Source organism: Epinephelus fuscoguttatus, linkage group LG2, assembly GCF_011397635.1.
Source record: "Epinephelus fuscoguttatus linkage group LG2, E.fuscoguttatus.final_Chr_v1".
NCBI classification, from domain to species: Eukaryota; Metazoa; Chordata; class Actinopteri; order Perciformes; family Serranidae; genus Epinephelus; species Epinephelus fuscoguttatus.
This window is the reverse complement of record NC_064753.1, coordinates 42,120,354-42,144,760: the sequence shown is the minus strand read 5'-3', so window position 1 is coordinate 42,144,760 and position 24,407 is coordinate 42,120,354. Positions and strand designations below refer to the sequence as shown.

Genomic DNA, 24,407 nt, shown 5'->3' with positions numbered 1-24,407 from the left:
AATTCACTACTTGTGTGTTACATTTTTGATGCTGCATTTCTTAAAATATTTTTGTCCATTTTAAAGAGAGATGGAAGGAAATGAGGGATAGAGATGAAACAAAGGTGAAGGCTGGACTTGAAGCTGCGACACTGCGATTTATGGTCAGGCTCTTAAGTCAAGGGGGCGCCACTTTACAGCTGCATTAACAGGCCACTCAGAGCAAACTGTGAACACAACAATGACACATTATGACCTCATAAAGTTGGTTAAATGGGAATAAAAACTGTATATTTAGAAAAGTCTAAGGTATAGGTTTATCTATATGAGGAAGCTGTCAATTTCTTTTAACTCACTTCTTTTCAGATGCGTTCTCTCCGACTGGAGATGAGGCTTTAACGAATGTTGCGTCAGGAAGACAATGCTATTCATGCTCAGGCTCTAAGTTTTCTGTCTCACCCTGCAATTCACTCCTTGCATGCGTGCTTACTCACTATCTCTAGCTGTCATTTGTCTGGGTCTGTCAGTTGAGTCATCGGCTGATTTGTCAGCTGATTTACAATCAACCAACATCACAGCGACACACCTTCTCTGTCAGCCTATCATCTTACTTCTCCTCATTTTTGATATGGCTCTTTTTCTGCTGCAGATCTTTCTTGCTGCAGTCCTGCACAACCTGCACCTCTCCATCATCAGGGGTAGGCAACCTGCGGCTCCAGAGCAGCATGCGGCTCTTTGGACCCTCTCCACTGGCTCCCTGTGTCTTTAACATAAAATTGTACGGCAATGAATAATGACTCGGGGTTTTTTTTGTCTTTGTTGTAGGCCTAAAGTGATTATTGCATCCTACAACTGTAAAAATGTTTAGCGTACACATCAAAAAGAAATGTTTTCATGTTGCACCAACTAAAATGTGTGTTATACGTCGACGACCTGGTGCCTTATCCTCTTAATCTTGCTGAACTTCAATATCAGTGGTTAGCCTGGCCAATAATGGCTCTTTTAATAATAAAGGTTGCCGACCTCTGACCTTATCTTTACAGATTCATCAGCCTCATCCACCTCAGTCAGCAGCCACCACCACCACCAGAGTGTGGACTTCATGGGGGATTTATCCTGCTGCCGCTCATATGTCCCTTAATCACAAAATATCTCCCTCTGGTGTCCGAGCGCAAAAGAATTCTGTTAAATCTCATCACAAATCATGTGTTAATCTGTACACTCATATTCTATATCAAACATTATCTTTACTTCATTCTTATGTCTCTCCTGATTGAAATACTCCATTTGATTTGGGCCAGATTTAGTGCCTGGGTAGAGCTGGATTGTAATTTGGTCATAAACAACTGAGTATCTTGAAGCTCCTTGAATTTGTCTGATGATGTCAGAAGTTCCCGAATCTTGTTGTCGCTCCAGTTAGACAATTTCGTTGCCGTCTTAGTTTAAATGACCCTTCTTCTTCACCCAGAAGTTAACTACTGAACCTTTAATGATATTAATGAGGGCTGGAGAAAGCCTAAAGATTTTGTATATCACTGCCAACAGAATGAGTCCCAGTACTAACACCAAAACAATTACTTTTCCCAAACATTTGTAGGATTAATATCAACATATTTAAATTTTTTAAAAAATATAATCAAATGTGAAAAAACTGCTAAGTTCCTCTGTATCAAACAAAAGATAGTCTTATGACCTATTTAGATCTGCAAATATCAAACACGAGCTAAGAAAACGAGCTAAAGAATGAGACCAAATATTTAAAGTCAACTTTCAATATTTGCCTCTTAAATGTACCATTTATCCGTAGAGGATATATAATATACAAATTATATGAACCCACCCTAACTCTTAGTCTGGACAAACAGATCTCGATGAGTCTTTCACCATTTCAGTGACTGAGAACAGCGCTGCAGCGCTGTGTGGGAGCAGCAGTGGTGTAAAGGTTAGAGAAGCTTGTGGTTTGTAACTAGAGGGCTCAGACCTCAGGCTGGGTACTGACATGTGTCTCTTTATAAACTGCTGAGGTGCCCCTCCAGGTGCTCTGGCAGAGATGCAAACAAATAACACTGTGGCAGGTCGCAGGTTTCTACAACAGCATATGTGCTCATTAAATCAACCCTGGGTAAATAATTATTTAAATACTGTTCACTCAGTTACTTAGAGCCAGTGCACAAAAATAAAAGCTGACCTCAATGAGGAAGTGACGACAACTCACACCAGCCCACAGCCTTATTGAAACTGTGCTGAAGAGTTTACCGCACAGTGCAAAGACAGGCTCATACTTCAGCATGTCTACATCCACAGACTCATCATCATCATTTTAAGTTGTTATAGATGATTTAGGTTATCAAACAGTTGCCTCATTACATATCCAGACATAAGCATTTATTCAAAGTCATGTTTGTGTCCTATGGGCGGCACGGTGGTGTGGTGGTTAGCACTCTCGCCTCACAGCAAGAGGGTTGGTGGTTCGATCCTGGGCGTGGGAGCCCTTCTGTGCGGAGTTTGCATGTTGTCCCCGTGTCAGCATGGGTTCTCTCCGGGCACTCCGGCTTCCTCCCACAGTCCAAAGACATGCAGACTGGGGACTAGGTTAATTGATAACTCTAAATTGTCCGTAGGTGTGAATGTGAGCCTGTATGGTTGTTTGTCTCTATGTGTCAGCCCTGCGATAGTCTGACGACCTGTCCAGGGTGTACCCTGCCTCTCGCCCGATGTCAGCTGGCATAGGCTCCAGCCCCCCGCGACCCTCAAGAGGATGAATGAATGAATGTTTGTGTCCTCCTGATGGATTTAAATCCAACATTCACTCTCTTGTAGCTCGGTTTTGGTCTCCACCAGCTAAAAACAAGGCCTGTTTCATCCTCGTGGACCTTGCTGTTGCCTTCTAAATCAAAGAAAACTTTGGATAAGCAAAGATTTTTTTTTATATCTATTTTATTTTACACCAATATTGACTCTAAAAATGCATCATGTAATAATAATAATGTAATAATTTTACACTTTTAAAAAATACATTTTCTTTTTAAATTCTTGTTGTGATAGAAAAAACGGCTTAAGGTATATTTTTAAGAAATGCTGCCAAAAAAATCAGGCATTTCGGGCTGCAACAATTACAAAGGCAGCCCGTTTTTTAATTAATTTATCCTTTTCCATACCAGGGGTCTTTGATTTCTGATTAGCTTTTTTAAGATTGTTTGTTTTTCCGCTAAATGGATGTTTACTAAGAAAAGACCTTTGTCCTGTCTGTGATGCAATAAAAATATTTGTTTTATTTATAAAAAGTAAGGTTATGTGATTCCAGTTTTTGTTATGTTTGATTTTTTCAAAATTATTTTGGCCACGATAATCATACATGAAATGTATATATATATTTTTTATATTATACTACTATTTGATCATGCCTCTGTTTTATTTAAATCTCTTTGTGGAACACTTTTGTCGACGTTCAGTCAAAAGTGAATTATCTCTTCACAACAATCTCGTTACACCATGACCAAACTTCACAACTTCTGTTTTCAGGTATCAGATAGTGAACTTCCTGTCAGCATGCGTGTCAGAGTTCAAGTGCATCTCTGAAACTGTGAAGGGGGCGTGTTGAAGCTAAAACAGGGTTTTGAGCTGCTCTTCAACCCAAGATAATGAAATTAGTTTTTAAACTTACTACAGGGTGGGACAGACACAGTAGAGTAGGTTTTAGTTTTGTTTATTGTTCTACATTTGTTGTGAGTACATGTTGCCCATTTGCTATTGTCATTTACATGTTTTGCTTCTTCAGTTTCACTTCCCACTTCCATATGTCACAGTTTGAATAGCTGATCTACATTTTAAGTTCTCACTTCATGCCGATACACCCACACAGATACTTTTAGTTTAATAATATTAACGTTCGAAGTTAGAAATAATTCGGCACTTGGAGGAGAAGTTGATGCATATTGTACAAATTACAGATTAACTGAAAGGGTGTAATGTTGATAAAAGCAGACCCTTTAAGATCATTTCAGGTTGATGCTTGTATTTAATGTTTCTACGAGAACTTGTTTATACACTTAAATGTTGAAAAAACTCTTAGTTTTTCCTCATACTACCTGTGCTGGAACACCTGTATTAACCCTCTGTCTAAACTGCTCTGTTTAGCTGCGGCCTCTTTGAGCTCCCCTCCTGAAAAGTCCAGTTTGCTCCGACTGACTGGTCAGCCGATCTGAATCCTTTGTATCCTTTGCAGCTGGAGAATGACTGTGACGGAGAATAACGGCAGTTTCTACTGTAAAAAATCACGAATACAATTCTTAAACACAACTGGACATGTTGCAGCAGAAAAATGATCCAAAATCAGAGCATCCAAGATTACATGTTTCCCTGATGTTAGCATGTAGCTACATGTAGCAGTGTAGGCTACATTTAAACACTAGCATAGTAGCATGCCCAGACAACCATACAAAGAAATCCTTCACAAGCTGACATCAGCTGGTCTCGAAAGAGGAAAAAACACTTGGAGTATTCAGAATGGTCTAAAGCCTGAGGTTTTTGCTCACTGATATTACTTTACCATACATTTACCTCATTTTCTGAAAGTCTTATATGTATATGACAGAAAATAAGGGAAACTATAATACTTCCCGTCAGAGGCAGCCCTGGCACATTTGGTGCCCTAGGTGAGCCTCCCCCTGGCTCACAGATTACATGAGAATGTTATAATTTACTGTCCCCAAATGCTAATTTTTACTAACTAGACTAGAGCTAGAACGCTTCACAATGTAAATCAATGCGACCCCTCTAGCTGTTCGTCGCGGCCACCGGCTGCTTAGAGGTAACGATAACTAGCTCTTTTCCTGCCGATTTCAACAAGGATTTCTTTCTCTACACATCCACTCCTCTCAGTAGTGTAGTGGTAGTTGAGTGGGCACCAGAGAGCTTTTGTCATTTCTATACGATAACTATACAGTGTGTTTTGGGGTTCACATGATGTCGGATAAATCGCTCATCTCCCCCAGAGAGCAGAGAAAGTGTAACAAGCTGGGAGGGGGGCCAGGGGGTGGAAGGGACTCAGAAAAGAAGGCCTCTCTATTATTTAGTAGGCTTTGCTATGTCGTTGTAGTCTTATGGCCTTATGTCATATTTCAAAATAACAGTAGTAATAGTATTAGTAAAAAATAGCAAAAGATAACATTTATTTTTTTCTTCCCCCACCAGTTGGAAACCTCTGGCCTATGCCACAGGCCGGCACTGCTTCCCCTTTAAATTCCTCTATATCTTTTGCCAGAGTATTGATCATTTAAAAATGGATCTATCAAATTTTGTGTCACAATGACATTTCTCACTTGCATGCTGCCCACTCTACTTGCTCACCTTATTTCCAGGCTTGGATGATCGAATCAGAATCAGTCTGTGCTTCTTCTTGAAGGGGCTCTTTAATTCATGACAATGATCGTAGTTTTCCAGGTCGAGCCTCTCTAAGCAGTTCTGCAGGTCCTGCAACACAAGGTTATGGGTTAATTATCTGCAAATATGTTGTTTAAATTAAAGGATAAAGCTGGTTATCTTAGCTTTTTATTAATATCAATGAATCAGTGCTGTGCTGTCTTTGTACCCAGATATATCTGTTATCTCATACTGTTGTTAATTCTGAACTATTTTGTGTCTGTGATATGAAAACGGAACTGAATGTAAAGGTTCAACAGTTGACATGAGTCTGTACAGTAATATGGTTCAAATTACTGAGTGTGCTGTTCGAGTATGAAGACATGACTTGTGGCAGAAATGGTGACACACCTCATTTTCATACACCACAATCTCTGTCTTCTCCACATGGATGTAGCGGTCCTTATAGCTTGCCAGCAGTCTGCCGGGGGCCTTCTTCACCCAGCCAGCCTTACCCAGGAACTTTGGCTCTTTACTCTGGGCTGGGTCCTCTTTTGCACCCTGCAATGACAGAGGAAGGAAATCACACTCAACACACACACACCAGTGTACTTGCAGAGGTCGGAGTGTCGTTATCACTTTCAGTTTGTCATGTTACCAAATGGTATTACACAGTACACTTGTACTAGAAAAGGACATAAGTATTTATTTAATAGTTAACTATACCAGCAAATTACAAAAATGTATATTTTTTAACACGTATAATCCAAATTCATCAACAGCTAAAAGGCATTTATCTTAGTTTATTTGTAATCATATATGCAGCAACTACAAAGTTGTACATAAGTAAAAGAAATGCCATGGAGAGATGAAAAAACATTCAGAGGAGCTTAATCAAGGCACTGTCCAGGGTATACCCAATCCATTAGTTCATAAGTAAAAACGAGCACTGACCAGGAAGAAAAAAAGCATTAGGAAGAAGAAAAGATGGCTCTTCAATTGGCCAGGACCAAAAATGGAAATCCATTGTGGCTAGCCACAAGCAACTGCAATATATAGTTCTCTAACCATATATCAATAAGTGCCTGCACCTCCTCGCTACTCCACGTCTGCCCACGAGACATTTTCCACCTTTTTCTGTTTTAACCTCTGCTTCTCCCTGTTCACGCTGTTGACTTTGTTTTTTTCTACCCAACATACGTCACTTTCTTTCTTTGGTTCACTTCCTCTCTTTGGTTCGCAGGATAGTCCATTTGCATTTCCCACTGTAAGTGAACTGCACCAGGGTTCACCTGCAAGTGAACCGAGACCCCCAGTGTTCAAGCGGACCAGGGTTCGCTTGCTTGGTCTGCACCAGAGTTTGAATGACATTCACACCACTCCAAACAAACCGAACTATCTGTGGAAGCAGACCAGGGTTCGTTTAAAGCGGACCAAATAGCGCCAGTGAGAATGCGTCCTCAGTGTAAAAAGCGCTTTGAGTGATCGGAAGACTAGAAATGCGCTATACAAGTGCAGGTTCATCATTGCCTGCTTAAGTTGCCCATTTTGTGTGTAACACCCAGGTCTTCCATAGAAAACAATGGGAGTTTTATACCATCAGTGTGGTTTATGCTGTTATCACGAGCACGAGGTTCGCATGCCAGAAAATACTGTACTAATCCCTTTTGACATAAAGGCTCCAAAAATTGCAGCAGCACTTGGTTGTGCACCTCTGAATTTTTGTAACTAGGCACCCACTGTGTGTGCTGCGCTTTTTAGTTTAACAGGGGAGACTGGCCGAAAAGGTTCGCCTGTGCAGACATCTCTACAACTCTTCATTGAGAGACTACGATGACAGTCAAATGACCTTCTTGGAAAGAGACAGCCACCACACTGAGGAAAGAAGAGGCTCTTTGCCGCAGCGTGTGGAGGAACTTGAGAGATCTCTGCAAAAGCCAAAAAAACCAAACAAACAAAAAAAAAACATCATGGAAATGGTGGCAACCTTGGGGGAAACAAAGTGGTAAAAAATAATTTCAACTTGGAGGTAGGTGACAGTAGGCATGGGGAAAAAATCGATACGGCATAGCATCGCAAAATTTTGTGGAGCAATATTGTTTTGATACACGGACGCCAAACGATTAATATTTGCAAATACAAATTAAACTTTTCGTAGCCTAATAGAACAATAAAATCCATTTTTTAGTCCATGACTAAAATGAGAAGAACAAACTTTGTTTATCTAATTAGATAGTTTTCCTTTGGTGACACAATTTGAAAAAAGGTAATAAATTGCATTATATGTTGCTGCAATACACAGCATATTCAACAATGTTTAAAATTGCAATAATATTGTATTGTGACTTAAGTATTGTGATCACCAGAAGCATCATGATATGATTTTATTATAGTACGTGTTTACTGCTGTTGCCAGGCAGCCTACTTTTCTGGTAACGTTGTTCCAGTAAAACTTGCTCACTTCTTACTTACATACAAAATATTTTGGTTGTGCACATCCTGGCATTTTGGAGGACACTACAACAAACAACGTGTTGAGCATAAATGCCTCTGTGCACACGCACCATCCACAGAGCCTGCTCAAGTACAACAGTAGCGACTGGTGTAACATTATCTGTTTGTTGCAGGACACAAATGATGTTACAGGTGAGTGAATAGTTACATGTGTGACACAGTACCTACAGGTGAGACAGTTTATAATATGTAATTACTTCTTCCAATTTTAATATTAACAATAATTAATTGATATTCAGCGTGTGTTTAAGTGCTATCCATAAAAGAGTTACCTTAATATTTATATTTAATCATATTTGCTCCTATGGTCTATGGAGCCATATGTTGCTCTTAAGCTGCTCGCCACTGAGTCTCTGTGGCTTCTACAAAAAATATCACATAAAAATGAATATTGAACATGAACATTTTTATTTATCATTGTTGTAGTAAGAAATTCTTACATTCTCCAACTGTACATGTGTACCCTATGCACTGAATTAAAAAGAAACTGAAATGTCCGTCATATATTTACGGCCTTTCTACGTCACCTTTTCCACTAAATTTTGCCAAACCTCATCAGCGGTGGCTCGTCTTGAGCCTCCCTGGCTGGGCTAGCTATGGATTCCAAATCCATAAAAGTAAAAGTCTCAGAGAAACTACAGAATTTAATCGTGTGTGGACAGGGCGTAAAATTAACACCCGCCAAGCACCAATGGCGGGTAAAAAATGAGTCTGCATGAGTCTCTAGTTTGCATGTAAAACAAAAACACACACCTGCCAGTGGCGGATGGAAAATTTTGAATTGCATGTGGGTTTTTTATGTGCTTTGACCATTTTTGCCAGCTGTGTCAGACTATTTTGACCCTCACGGCTTACTGTACGTGTGCCGGGAAGGCATGACGTCAGCTACCGGAACCCTGGGCATTCTATGGTAACTTCTGACACATTTCTGCCGTGAAGCCACCGCCAGAAAAGAGGAAAAACGAAGATGAACATGTTGGACTTGGACAAGAAGAACAGACAGTTAAATGGAGTACAAATGTCGCACGGCATTTTATTGAAAAATGGAAACTAGACGAGGCTGGCCAGCCGCGGTCATGACTGACCTACGACCCGCACACCAACACGATGAGCTGCAGCCTTTGCCGCAAGCACGCCAAAGAAACACAAAGGACAGGGTTGGGTTTTCCTAAAGTTGGATATTCATACTAAAAACGTAAGGTAATTATTTTTCGTCAAACAAGGCATGATTTTTTTATTTGGCTGGTGAAAAATATGTTTGGCCGGTAAATATTTGGAGGTCACTAGCCAATGGCAGATGAGGTAAAATGTTAATTTTATACCCTGTGTGTGGACAGATTTGTTTGCCTCCACCGCCAGCGATGCAATGTTAAAGTACCAAATAATCATAAATAGCCCACTGCATACAAGGACACAAGGCAGGCTCTTTTGATAGTTAAGATTGCAGATCCCTAGTCTGAGGCAGTGAGACCAATCAGTGCCTCACTCTAAGCAGAGGTTCCTCTTTATTTACACAGTGCTGCTTCAAACCTCTCCCAGTTCTATAATGCAAGACATGGTGATGTAAGTCTCAGAAGAAATGCAGCTGTGTGATCACTTTATGCTCAGAGGGAGTTTACAGAGTGAGAGCGAGTGAGAAAAACCCAAGTTCTGCTTAAAGTGTGTTGTTATTGCAAAAAATAGTTTGGCGTTAGAGAACTCGGGCTGACGCCTGTTAGGAGCAGCAGCTCTCACTTCTTATGAGGCTTTTTCATTTCTGCCCTCTTCTTTAACAGAGGGCCTCGCCTCAGATTTTAACACCTTCGGACTGTCACCACTCTGTGCCTTCCTCTGTTTGTCCACAGATAAGTGATAGCATGTCACTTCTGTTTGCAGAGCAGCCAAAAAGGGCGGTATGTCAGTGCACAAAGTGAAGAGCATGGTGGCAGCAGCTGCTAGGCAACACAAAACACACTCAGTGGTCTGATTAATAAGGAAACTGTGACCAAAATAAACCGGAACTGAAACTCTCTACATGGATAACGAAAATGGTACAGAATGCTGCTGTGTTCAACCACGTACTTACAAAGATGCCAGCGTGTTTTTGGAATGAAGGCAGATGCAATAAACACCTTAAAAAAACTCAGTAATGTAAGCTAAAGTGTTTGACATGACAGCGATAGTGACAAAAATGGCACAATGGCTTAAACCAGTAGTTCTCATCTGATGCAAATCTATGTGTGTCGTGGGATCTTGTGATAACCACACATTATTATTGCAATATTCAACTGGGCTTACACAAAAAGTTATGAATGAGTTTTTAATTGATTGCATCAGTATGTTGTGAGCATCCATTTCCTAATAAAGAGGCAAACTCTACCTTATGAAATGTACTAAATTTTGTTTTTATTGAAAAAACCTTCACGGGGAATCTATTTGTCACTGTTCGTGCAAGGGAATTTTAAGTGTGGCTAAATGAGACTTCAGTGTCATCACGCTGAACACGGCATTACAGCCTCATTGTGGTGGTGTCGCTGACGTCATGCAACCCTTGTGCAGTTTGTTTATAGCCTAACATTAGCTTTTTACTTTTAGTGGCTGCATTCACACTTCAAAAATCATAAAAGTGGTGTTCATTTGTGAGGATTGGCTTGCTAAATAATACATAAAAGTATCATTTGCTACATCTTATTTTCTGCAATAGTCCAAGATGTAAACAGCAGCGTCATTTTACTACAGTATGAATGTATTTTCACTTCACACCGAGGCTGTTTGGCTCTAACACCTTGGAATTATTTGCTTCAGTCATCAAAGGTGTATTCACAAATTGACATAGTACAGTACTTAGAAGTATATTTAGAAGGAAAAAAGATGCTGTGTATACTAAACATATTGAATAAAGTGTTGGTTGGAATAAGAACATTTGTGAGTTGTCTTGTGAAATTTTTCTGAGAATAACTGTACTCTGTGCCATGAAATCGTTCTGTTCTGTTGCTACTACGAGTCGGATTTTTAACAGCTGCCCCAGTAAGACGACACTTTTAACGGCACTTTCCTAAGGGATATTTTGGCATCAGTAATCTCCAGACTTTGTGGAATATGTACAGAATTAAACGACAGGGAAAAAAAAGAAGTTTGCAATGATTTGCCTTTTTTGTCTCAAACTTTTGTTTGCTACGTCTTATTTTTTGCAATAATCCAAAATCCAATGGAAAACTCCCATCTGCTATTTGTCGAGAGAACAAACTTCTGTGTTGTGCTACAAATATACATCTTCCCTGCAGCATCCTTCCATTGTAACTGCTGCCAACTTCCATGAAATATAAACTTGGGTCTGAACATATATATATAGACCTGTGGAGTAAGCGTAAACCCAGATAAACTTCTTCCTCATGGTGATTAAAACAGTGACTGAAATGCAGGTGTCTGCAAAATTCACAGCCTTTGTTTCTGTTGGAGGAATTTCCACAGGATATCTTTTTTTCCTTTTTTTGGGATTAGGTGGGAGGTCATCTCACTGTTTTTCCACTTTCACTGTAGCTGCAAGTGCTTCTCCACTTGGTAAACAGCTGTGCAGCTGTGAAGAAAGGAACGCCAGGCGGGGAGGAGAGACGTGCCAGACAGAGCGCGAGAAGGGCAGAAATGAAAAGCTACTTTGTGAAACCACTTCAGAGTGATAGAGTGCTGTAGTGATAATGCAACTGGGATAAGTTCATCACAAAAAGACAAAGCAGCGTCACTGTGCGCTTTCGAAAAAGCCCCCTCTGGGCACATTGTGGCGTTGGCATGCCTCTGACACGGGTGAACATGGAAAAAATGGATGGTGCTAGATTGAACACGTCAGTGCAGCGTAACACTCACCAAACCCTTGCAACAGAGCAGCAGTGAGAGGTTTCCATTACTCAGGGCTCAGCTGACTACTATAGCTCTGCACTGTGATATCATAATTTTGGACTAACACAGGAAGTCTGCTCTGCACTGAAACACACACCTAACCAAAACTTCAACCCAAAACTGCCCACACAAGTTTGTGCACTCTATAAGCTGTTCTATCTGTGGTGCTGCGGTGAACACTGAGCTGTCACCTACCGCTGTGCAGATAGAAATTATTTGCAGAGACAAGTGCTAATGCAGTTTTAAAATTACAATGTGCTAAAGCTAAGTTATCTCATGCAAGCTGGGTCTTAAAAAAGGAAGAGAAAACAGAGCGCAGGGTTTGGCGGAGGAGGCACACCTTAGCAGACATGTGTTTCTGATGAAGCTTTAGGTCAGGGAGCATCTGGCATTCATTGATTTTCATGCTGACCTGCCCAGCTTGAAGTCACCACAAGCCTCTCTGGAGCTCACACTTTACCCTCACTAACCCCGCACGATTCGAGCCGGGAGACGACAGCGAGGGTGGAAAAATATACTGTTTTGCTGGTATAATTAAACAGTTATTAGTCAGTCTTAAATAAAACAGGAGTTACTGCCCAGCCAGTGATGTCACCACTTCTGCCTGACAAAAGCTGCACAAAAAGAAGGCTGTTTTGATTCACAATCTCTGACTTCAAAACTGTCAAAGATGCTTGACTTCAATGTGAGGGTGTACTTCCTGTTTTGTGCCTTTGTTGCCAGTGTTGTCACAGCCAAATTCATGGCAATAAATGACAGGAGTGTTTCACCCAGAGCTGCACAGTCATCCACACCCAAGCATCAGAAACAGACAGGCTAAGTCGTTGCTCAGTGTTGCATTGGGATTTAAACAAGCCAGTCACATACATGATGTATGTGTTCTGACATGATTTATACTGAAACTTTCCTGCATGCTTCTATGTTTAAAGACAGTAACGCCTCTGTTCTACTTATCACACCACAGACCACAGATGGGTCCAAAGGCTCTGATCGCTAACAACAGAATAAAAGCACTGACTTAAATATAAGCGATCTTCAGTTCACTGCCATATAGCATACTGTCTCTACCAGTATGGAGCCGTTACAAAGACACCTCACTGCCTCCTTTCACTCACGGTGGAGACTGGATAAACTTTCTACTTGTATCTTTCTAACTTAATCTAACAAAGTGCTGAAATCACTGGCTAAAAAACAACCAGACTACGATCCTTCACCTTGACCTTTAGAGCTAAAGCAAAAGGGTTCGTAATACAGGCTAAAAAAGTACCGCCTCCTCTGATGGTGGTGCAAGAGTGGAGCTGTATTTCTCAGGTTTTTTAATAGAGCAATCGACGCACAGGGAGGAAATCTATTTCTAAATCGCTGTCATGGCCTTGTGTGAACGTTTGTGCACACATGACACAACAGTCTTAAGACACAGCCGTTATTCTGAACTCCAAGTGTAAATAATGAGAAAGGTGCCTCATATCAGCAGTAAGAAATGAAAGCTTCCATACAGGATACAATTATTGATTCTTTTTATTCCATTTTTTTCCCTGCCGAGGGACCGCAGATTCAAAATGGCTTTATCGCTAAATCTGGCTTAATGGTTGTGTTGTGTGTGGTCCATTAACACCAATGAACTAAATTAAATAAATGCCCATCACTGTTTTCTTATGCCTGCCATGATGTCTTCAAATATCCTGTCAAAAGTGAGGTGTATGCAGAGGCGTCCCTTGGACTTGAGGGCATTAGGGCTTAGCTCAGACCTTTGCTGAGCGGTCCAGGGGTTTATGAACTCTGGCACCTTATTTACATTAGAAGTACAAAAACAAAATCCCAGTGTGAATAAATGTATTCTTATTGTGGACTAGAAAATGGTTGGGTGCTACCAGACACCCTAACGCAGGCTCAAAGTTAAAGGTTAACTGGTTAATGGTGTCTCCAGGACCACGTTTTGCAGTGATGACACGCACACCACAGACTCATGTTTTCATGGCTAGCAACAAGGAATTTAACTGTCTAGATGATTAATAAATCAATTAATTGAGAATCAAATTGGCAGATTAATCAGTGATGAGAACAATCATCAGTTGCAGCCTTAACTGTCTGTCAGCAGTACAAACTTTAGCTTTCGCTCTGTGTTACTGCCGCTCATGATTAGAAAAAAAACAAACAAACTTATGAACTAAACTGAACAAATGCCCATTATAGTTTTCTGGAGCCAAATATGTTGTCTTCAAATATCTTGTTTTGTCCAAGCAACAGTTAGAAACCCCAAAGATACTCACTTTACAACAATAAGAAAAGAGAAGAGTAGCAAATCTTCGCATTGCAGACGCTGGAACCTGAAAATATCTGGCACTTTTTCTTGATAAATTATTCTTATAACACATTAAATACAATCATATCAATCAGTCATCAATGTCTATATCAATTTCTGCTGGTCAATTAGTCACTTAGTTGCCTGATTGGTTCAGCTCTATTTTCTATAGTTGCCTCTGGCTGAAGAGAAAACCAGGCCCAGCATATAAAGAACCAACAGACAAGCAAAATGACTTCAACTCACCAAAAAAAAAGTCTGACGAAGCAAAACCTGATCGTGACCATGACTCACTTTCTGTTTTATGCCTCGGGCATCAAATTCTTTCAGTCATAGTCAAACAAAGCGGAATATTTAGAGTGCTCTATGCACTATGTATGAGTTGTCTGGACACACTTCTCAACATGGAGATGGCTGAAGCACCGGCTGGAAGCTAATGGTGCTAACTCCATAAACAGGGTGCTGACAGAGCTAATGGTGGGATCGCACAGTAGCAGCAATGAGTGGGATGCACACATGCACTAACATGCATGAGGCCGGATCGGCTTTTTACGACAAACCACGGAGAAGCTCAAATTACAACTCACACAGGGAGCGTGACTTCATTGTCTGCTCCGGACTCCAATATATATCTTTACATAGAAAAGAGTTGATTGCTGCTTTATTAATGCCCTGAATGCCACATACAGAACTTTAAAAAGTTTTCTTGATAAGCCACAAAATCCAAATAAAATGCTTCCTCTTAAATGATGACAGCTGGACCAACAAAAATCTGAATTGCAGACATAAACTGGCTGAACCTGACCAAACTAATGAAGCATGTCATGACCAATCATATTCATGCAGGTGTAACGCGCAGTTACTATAGCCTGAGGTTTCTCACCATACCTCTGCTTAACTCCACCACCCCAACCTCCACATTATGACATTATGTGCTGTATTTATTGTATTGCTGATTTAACTACAGTTTAATTTGAGTTAAGGTGGTATTAGTTCTCCCAGCAGCATTATTCGAGAGCTCCAAAGTTTTTTGGCCGAATGTAACTGTACGACTGTTTGCTATAAATGGTCAATTCTGTCTTCTTCCCCATCCAACGGGGAACACTGAAACACAGGAAGCTCCTGGAAAAAGTTATTTTTCCATCAGGTAGGTGTGGCGGATGGCTCTAAATACTATGATGCCCAAGAGCCTGTTGCTATGAAGAAGACAGTCAGAGGTGTGGATCAGAGCTATAACAAATTCATAACACTTTGGACCAAAATATGGCACCAAACAAGAAAAATTAGAGACCAACTTGTGATCAGATCAGTCTGATACAGTGTCCCGCGACTTAAAACAAATGTGGGCTGAGGCATCCAATATCTCATGGGTAGAGTGGGTGTCCCATGTACAAAGGCTACGTCCCTGCTGCAGTGGCTGTGGGTTTGGTTCCAGCCCATAACCCTTTGCTGCATGTCATCACCTCTTTCTCCCCCTTTCACGCTTCAACTGTCCAATGATAAAAAAGCCAGACAAAAAATCTTAAAAACAAATTTGGGTGAGGGGTGTATTGGGGGCAGTCAGTTGCCCCTTCCCTACTTCCGATCCCACCACCTCTAGCCCGCTTGCTCAGACCACATCCATCTTTTAACTAGGTCATCATTTTGATCTCAGCTACATCTCTCTAAAGTTTCATGACTGCATCTTGTACAGTTGTGACAAACTGGCGTTGACAAAGTCTGATCACAGACATAAACACCTGGCAAAACAAGCGGTAACCTCTGGAGCTGAAAAATGAAGCCAACACAGAAGTGCTAAAAACTGCAGTTTCTCTAATGGCCACTTGGGACTGGGTCCACAGGCCAGTCAACTCCCACAGACCCCTGTTAAAATCAGCAGAAGTAAGCATGATTACAAAAAATAGTTTTGGTCTCGAGAGCTAAATTCCTCCTTCATGACAACTGCGGGGCTGAATTTTTATATTACTCATCTGTTTACATTTTATTTCAGGCTGTCTGCTGATAGCGTCCTTAGCTTCTCAGTCAGATCCACCCCTCACTCCTCCACAGCGCCAGCCTCTCGCCCAAATATCGTAACTTCTGGCTCCAAAAAACCACAATGGCTAAGGCTGAAATGCCGAACCTGAGGCTTCATAATGGGAGTCCACATTGGTTTGTGGACTCCCATTGTAGCGACGTCCATTATATTTTACAATATATGGGTGGGATACTCAACATTCTTTGCCCATTACAATATATGGGTGGCATGCTGGATACTCAACATCCCTCTTTGCCTAAGAGAGCCCACTTTTGCAAAAAGCTGAAGTGTATGCTATGAGTTTTATAGCTAGATTTCTTCAATGCGTGTGCTCGCAAGGGAAACAAACACACAGAGAGCTTGAAAATGGATGCCGAGAGTTTTATCTCCGTTTTATCAATCGTGTGCTCAGTCCACAAGATTGTGGAAATGAAGGACTTACAGCGACTTTGTTTAAAACTTTTAACAGAGTCGGACTATGTTTACGAGCACAAGAGTTCAGCGAGCCACCAAAGGACCGCCCTGCGGATTTACTATTGGTTCTGCCACGTAGGGAGTTTTTTTAAACTCTGAAGTTGTATCCGCCCATTTAAACACAAAATCAGGGAGAAAGTCATCAGTCTTTAGTTAAGCAAAGCGTCTAAAGACTGACTTGTGAGTCTAAGTGTATGCTGGGGCATTCAGGGCTTAGCTCAGACCTTCGTTGAGGTGTCCTGGGGTTCTCCTCTGGCATTTTTTTATTTGATTACCAAGCTCTATTTTGATGCTTTTAATAAACTCTGGCACTGTATTTAGATTAAAAGTACACAAAAAAATCCCAGTGTGAATAAAGTTATTCTTATTGTGAACTAGAAAATGGTTGGGTGCCACCTGACACCCTATCGCAGGCTGCAAATTGAGTATCACTGGTTTATGGTGTCTCCAGAAAGCAGCCTTAATTGTTTGTCAACAGCACAATCTTTAACTTTCGCTCAGTGTTATTGGTGCCCACAATTTGAAGTTCAATGATTAGATGATTGTTACTGAAATGCACTGCAGGAACATATTTATATACACAGGCTTGTGCTGTTTCAGATATTAATTTCATGCAGGGCGTCAGTAGCTTAGTGGGTAGAGCAGGCACCCCATGTACAAGGCTGTTGCCGCAGCGGCCTGGGATCAAGTCCAGCATGTGGCCCTTTGCTGCATGTCATCCCCCCTCTCTCTCTCTACCCCCCTCAAACGTACCTGTCCTGTCCATTAAAGGCAAAATGCCCTAAAAATACATTAATTTCACACTCATCCTGGCTGTGGAAGTGCTCCAACTGCCAGTCACCTGACATTATGTAGAAAAAAACAACAGGACTTTTACTTCCCACTTTGCAACTCTGTGAACAGGACACAGGTCCTGATACTATGTAGAATAAAGAGTGAGAAATATGGAGAAGTGTCAAAAAACGAACAACAATATTACTTCACTATTTCTATTTAATCCTAAATTAACCCCTTGTGCAGTGAGTAGAAATGAGCAAAATGTCCTCCACAAGAACATTTTCCTCGTCTTTCCATCTTTTGTCTCTGCAAGGACACAAATTCCAGAACACTCGCATGCATTCACTATTGAGGACTTTCCTTTTTCATAAAAGCACTTTCCCAGAAAATTGTCAGCGGTGCCCCAGTAAGACGATGTGTACACACACACATCCATTGTGCAGCACAGGCCTGGATAGCAGAACGATGATGAGAGGGGGTTAATTGTTTTCTGCCTGACACATAATGTAGCAGTCTGTTTCCTCTTTGCTGAATGGGTCAGGCAGACACGTCACACTCTGCACTCTGGGTCAGTGGGATGGCGATAAAAGGATGACTCACAGAGCTGAGACAAATGATCATCATGGAAGGGCCACAGTGTTTCAGAGGTGAAAGATAAAGAAGATAAAGGGCAGAGTGTGAAGCAGAGGAGAACGGGAAATGACAAATAAAAAATAAAGACACAGATAAGAACCCAACAGCTGTCAGTCGGCAGTGGGCCAAGCAGTGGGTGTTCATACTAACAGTCTGTCCAGTCATAAACACCAAGCACTAGTTTCAGATCATCTTTAGATATAAGAGAACAATATCCAAACCACAATAGTTTCAAAATGAGAAGGGTCAAAATGAATTTCACTTTTTGTGAGGAGAAAATATAAACTACAAACCGCAGCTATTGAGCACATTTTCCTACTTTCGGAGGGGGTTAAAAAATATGTTTGGACACGTTAATGTCACAGCATCTCACACCACTCACTAGAGCACCACACACCTCTTCACATTTTCCGAAAATCAACAAAGAAAATGCAAATTTATGTGCTTTTCCTTCTACTACTGTCTCAAGAGAGCCTGCAGTGGCCTATGCAAAGACGGTATGTTGTAACCATAAGTCATCATTAATTTGTTGAATCTGTTTCCACTGCACTTAGTCACATTCACCATTTATCAATACACCAACTTTATCACCTCTCCCAAACATAAACCTGCAATATTTCTAGATTTTTCCAAATTTTTGTTGTTTCCACTGAGGGGTTTTCTTTTTTGCGCAAACTGAAAATGCACCAAAAAGAGGTGGATGGAAACACACCGACTGTCTGCCAACAAACTGCCTGTTTATGAGCTGGAATTGAAGCATTACTACTGCCTAGTTATCACGTTCTCAACAATTACTGCACAAATAAAGTTACAGTACCGATGTCCTCAGGTGGAACCAAAATTTCTTGAAGCCTGAAGAGCACTGGAGAACATCTAAGGACCTCTGTCACTGCAGAATGAATAAAACTTGAATATGACTTTGATATTTTTCAACCTGGACCTTATTTTCCTATGCTTTGCGTCTTAGGATGCTTTCAGACCTAGAGTTGTCTTGCTTTGGTCTGAGTCAGGGACTAATTTCATTATAAGTTGTATTATTGCCTAGAGTTGGTTCATGTTCTCACGGCAGCATTTACAAGCGGACCAGATAAAATGCCTTGTGTGAGAAAGCTGCTCTTGATTGGTCAGAATTTCCACGTGGGAAAAATCCAGGAAGTAAAGCAAACGTTGAAGAAGAGTACACTTGCAAGATAAATGTGACACTTTCTAATGTCACAATGGAGGGACAACTACGCAGGTTGATTTTAGCGCTGCTCATCGTGGACTATATTGCTGTCATTGTTCATTTTAGTCAAAGCATACAGTTTGAAAACGAGGCGCGGCTCCAACTAGAAAACAATGTTTTGATGCATTGGATGTGCTGAATGTGCATATTAAGGCAGTACAGGAGGAGGTGCACATTAATAATCCTCCAGGACTGTAACATGCTCATGTTTAACCCAAACGATGTGTCATGTGACTGCAGTTGGTTCAGATCCAGGTCGGAACACGTTCTCACCACAAACGAACTGCACCAGAGTTTGTTTGTAACCGAGACCCCCTCCAGTTGTTGTGATGCGCACCTGAGTGTGATTGCTGTGTTCACACCTGCCCAAATGAACCGCACTTAGGGGGCAAACGAACTTGAGTTCTACTGAACTGGACAAAATGAGACAGGTGTGAAAGCACCCTTAGAGACTAATGGGAACACAGTTTTTCAAAATGGTCCAGTATTGAGTGAGACCACTGCAGGTGGCAGCCGTGAAACAGACTGCAATGGAACCATTAGTGCACCGTCAAGTGTTTGTTTTTGCCACTGACAAACTCAGATTATTCTGTCAGTGTCTGACAACATTATGGAAAGGATCCCTTCAGAGTTCAACCTTTTTGTTGAAGAGTTACGTCCTTTTTTTTTAACCAGAAGCAGCCCCTAAATTGCTTTCCCCAAAGCCACCAGACTCCATTTAAATAAACAGTTATTTTATCTTTATCAAACACACTTTATTTAAACTCAATTGACGCAAAATAAAAGTCACAAAAAACATCTTGGTCCGTCTGTCCAATGTTCCAACAATCACCAACTCTGGTTTGGCTGAGATAAATCCTTAACTCACCCAGTTGGATGTGAAAACATGCTGCCTCTATGCACGCTAAAATTACTGTTTATTTAAATGGAATCTGGTGGGTTTGCTGTTTCTGGTTTTAAAAAAGGATCTTCCTCTTTTACAAAAAAAGTCTATCTCTGTAGGGATCCTTTCCATAATGTTGCCAGACACTTTGAATAATAGTCTGAGCCTGTCAGTGGCAAAAATAAACACTTTTAGTGGATGTGAATTAACGGTGCACATATGTCCTGAGTGGTTACACTGCAGCCTGTTCTGCTGCAGTGTCTCGCTCAGTACAAGTGTTACTGGCTCACCCTTTTTCAACTTTAATGGCGGTGGCCTTGTGGGTAACTTGTGAAGGTGAGACGTGTGCTTTACTGTATGTGTGAAGGGATGCACCTCTCTCAGAGTGATGACAGTCAGCAGAATTAAGAATTAAAATACTAGTGTTACAGACTCCCGTTAACAGCGTCGAATGCTGACGTTCTCTTACATCTTCCTCTGGAGCCTTTTCAGGCAGTTTATGTCCTACTGGCCTTCGCCCATTTGAGCTTTGGGAAGCCCCAGCTGCACTGGATGTCGTTGTCTCATATCACAAAATGTCCATAGTTAAGTTTTAAAGCAAACAATTAAATCTGTTTTATTCAAATATTATGAATAACGCCATATAATGTAACCTCCTTCATAACGTCATCCCTCCACGTATAACTTGAAATACAGTTACAGTAATGTTATAATGATGTTGACGGATTAAGTTTTCACTTGATTTTAGGGCAGGACTCGAGTCCCGCCACCATCTGCTGCACAAGCATCTACTCAGACTCCAATGCTGATGTCACACACAATGACACACAATGTCATCCAAAAAACACAAACACAGCACTGATAAATGAAATCAGCGATGGAAAATGCAACCTTTTAAAGTCATCATCCAGACCACACCGCCATCACAGCTGTTCCTGTTTGAAGAAGTATTCTGGCAAATCACTTACAAATCTGGAAATATCCCTGTTGTATTTCTTGACGTCTGTACCTGATGGAAACCATTTAAACATGTGCTCTATTTGTAGCTTCAGCTCTGCTTATGGCCTTAATTTCACCTACATCATCTGCATTTAATTCTGATAAAGTGGAAGTTAAAATTGTCACACTGGGCCAACACACTTCATGGTGGGAGATGCATGTGAGAATAAGGTTTAACTGTGGGCTGCAGCTGTTAAATGGCTGATAGCCTTCATAGTCTATAGTGACTCTAGGAGAGTAGGAAAGTCTGTATTTAATCATATCAGACTCTGGATGGAGAAAGGAAGGGAGCTAAGAGTTTGTAATCAGTGTTACAATAAAAGGGCGGGGTACAGCATGCTTGAAAACGCTTGCAACAAGTTCCCCGCATACTGTAGGTAACTACTTGACTTCCTTTTTCTAGCAAGTCGGCTTCCTCAAAATGCCACACTTCTCACCGTTACATTACATTACATTGTGTGTGATGTGTGTGTTAAGGATAAAGTGTTGAGTTCTTTAATGCAGATGCCACAAATTAAAATTTAAAATGTCCTTAGAATAGTTTATTTTGAGAAGACTTCACATTATTCTTACCCTGTTGAAAACAGTGAGCCAAATATCGTTTATAAATACGGCAAATCAGAATTGACTTGGGTATTATCAAAACAATAAACGTCATTAAACCTTTGTTAGCAATTTTTCTGACACTTTGACTTGTCGTAGTAAATTCGGCTTAGGTATAATCCACCAGGTATATTTCATTTGTGAAACATCACCCTTTAGACACGTTATACCTCATGTCCTCCTTGGCTGAAACGAACCGTTATGGGGCGTGTGTAGCCCAATACTATATGATGAAATGCAATGCACACATGAGATAAATAAGTATTGTAATGAAGCCGAATTTGCTGGAGGGCATATCTAAGTCAGAAAAGGTTTGATTTTTTGTTCTAAAAGTTATGTGCTTACATCCAGACGTAGCGCTACACTAAAATGCAGGATTTTTAAACGGGGTTTGCAACGCTCCAGTTTTCGTCGCTATTCTTATGGACTCTGACCAAGAAGTTGATGAAACAGATTGACAGGTGGGCAGGTGCTTTGTGCCAAGTTGTGTTGACTTTAAATGGCTGCAGAAGAGAGGCTGGCATCGCTATAAAATCCCAAAATTAACTTGTTTTTCTGATGAGTATCAGCCTGCCACCTCTTTCTATGGGCCCTAACTTTGCTCTAATAACTCGGTCGCGCCCTTGCAGAGTTTTGTGCTCCCTGAGTTTATAACATCACATGCATACTCAAGTATTCACTCTCCTAAAGTATCTTAAAACTACAGCCCTGCATTGCAAAGACGGCTACAAAGAGCGAAGCAGCACACACGGAGGGACTGAAGTGACTACTCACATCTTCCATGATAAAGGACCAAAATCCGTTATGTGAGCGCTGAGCAGCCTGAAATCACTCGACGTCGCCCTTATCCTCGCCAGAAACTGTTTACGTCTCCCCAGTTGGTCGGCCGCTGACACATTTCCAACAGCACACGTCAATGAAGAAAATAAGGAACCGTGCCGTTTATGACACCAAGGGTCGTCTCTGTCTTTTTTTTCCTGTTTAGCCTCAGTGAAAAAAAAGTTCGCAGAAAAAAGTTTGGTTTCCGGTTGAAGTCCCTTTTACACACTTGAATCAAATAGTCTGTCGAGGAGGAGCAACACAGGGCAGCAGCGTCTGTGCATCATCCGAGGCATCCTGATTCAAACTCTGCAGCGGAGACACTGTTGAGAGGAAAGTTTATCCGATGTGCATCTTGTTGCTTTTCTCGGCCTCATGATCAGATCTGCAACCGAAACAGGCTGCAAACAAACTGCAGCTGCAGCATCATCCCCTGAGATTCATAGAAAGCAGTCCTCCCATCACAAACTTTATCTGGAGGAAACATCTTCGCTGCTCATCAGACTGTAAAGGGAGGTGTTTTCAGGGCTGTTGTTTGACTAGATGCTTTCATTCATGCTTTTTAACATTAAAAAAAAAAATCCGTCTTTGTCAGGACATACGGATGATGAGCATTATAGTGGCCTCTCATGTTACTGCACCCAGCACTTCCTGGTAGGTGTGGCTGTCTCTGGGCCTGTTGGGGGGATGTTTAACGCTTGCAAAGGAGCCTCAAAGACACACTAAAACCTTTTATTTAAATAAAAAAATAGATTGCTTTATCAGTGGTTAATAAAAAGATGTACTAGTGCTACTACACCAGGAATAAGCCAATAACAATAACTAAAAATCATTCGTCAGGGTGAGAGAAAAAAACATGGAGGTGCGTTTGTCATTTCTATTTGGTAAAATTGCATTTATAACTATTGGTAATCCAATAATGAATTTGAACAAAGTTAATTGACAAATTTCAAACTAGGAGATATCCTCTGATCTTTTATTTGGTAGCCTACGCATTTTCAATTCCTCCTTGCTAAGGGACCAGCAGGACCTGATAAGTATAAAAAACTAAACATTATCAACAATAATTAAGTCCCAATGTCCTTAAACTATACAGAATAAAGTCCTATATCCTTAAAAACAAGACGATAATAAAGTCCTAATGTCCTCAAACGAGACGATAATGAAGTCCAAATGTCCTCAAACAAGACGAAAATAAAGTCCTATATCCTCAAATGAGACAATAATAAAGTCCCAATGTCCTCAAACGAGAAGATAATAAAGTCCTGTATCCTCAAATGAGACAATAATAAAGTCCTAATGTCCTCAAACGAGAAGATAATAAAGCCCCAATGTCCTTAAACCATACGATGATAAAGTCCTAATGTCCTCAAACGAGAAGATAATAAAGTCCTATATCCTTAAAAACGAGATGAAAATGAAGTCCTAATGTCCTCAAACAAGACAATAATTAAGTCCTGTCCTTAAAAATAAGACAATAATAAAGTCCTAATGTCCTTAAACGATACAATAATAAAGTCCTATATCTTTAAAAACGAGACGATAATAAAGTCCCAATGTCCTCAAATGACACGATAATAAAGTCCTATATCCTTAAAAACAAGATGATAATAAAGTCCTATATCCTTAAAAATGAGACGATAATAAAGTCCTAATTTCCTCAAATGAGACGATAATGAAGTCCTATATCCTTAAAAACCAGACAAAAATAAAGTCCTATATCCTCAAACAAGACGATAATAAAGTCCCAATGTCCTAAAATGAGACGATAATAAAGTCCTAATTTCCTCAAACGAGACGATAATGAAGTCCTATATCCTTAAACGAGACAATAATAAAGTCCTATATCCTCAAACGAGACGATAATAAAGTCCCAATGTCCTCAAACAAGACGATAATAAAGCCTAATGTACCTCAGTGAGCTGATGAAAAATTTCCAGTGTCTTCG

The 24,407-nt window shown here is 40.7% G+C and overlaps 1 protein-coding gene across 1 annotated transcript in view; it reads right to left on the bottom strand.

Moving 5' to 3' along the window:
- plekho2 (pleckstrin homology domain containing, family O member 2) overlaps window positions 1-22,837 on the bottom strand; it is a 32,376-nt gene extending 9,539 nt beyond the window's left edge. The window contains exons 1-3 of the mRNA XM_049595267.1: window positions 22,415-22,837; window positions 5,752-5,901; window positions 5,329-5,451 (exon numbers count right to left, since the gene is read on the bottom strand). Coding sequence (XP_049451224.1) covers window positions 5,329-5,451; window positions 5,752-5,901; window positions 22,415-22,423 — 282 coding nt within the window. The 5' untranslated portion in view covers window positions 22,424-22,837. The remainder of the gene's footprint in view (window positions 1-5,328; window positions 5,452-5,751; window positions 5,902-22,414) is intronic.
- Window positions 22,838-24,407: the final 1,570 nt, after the last annotated feature.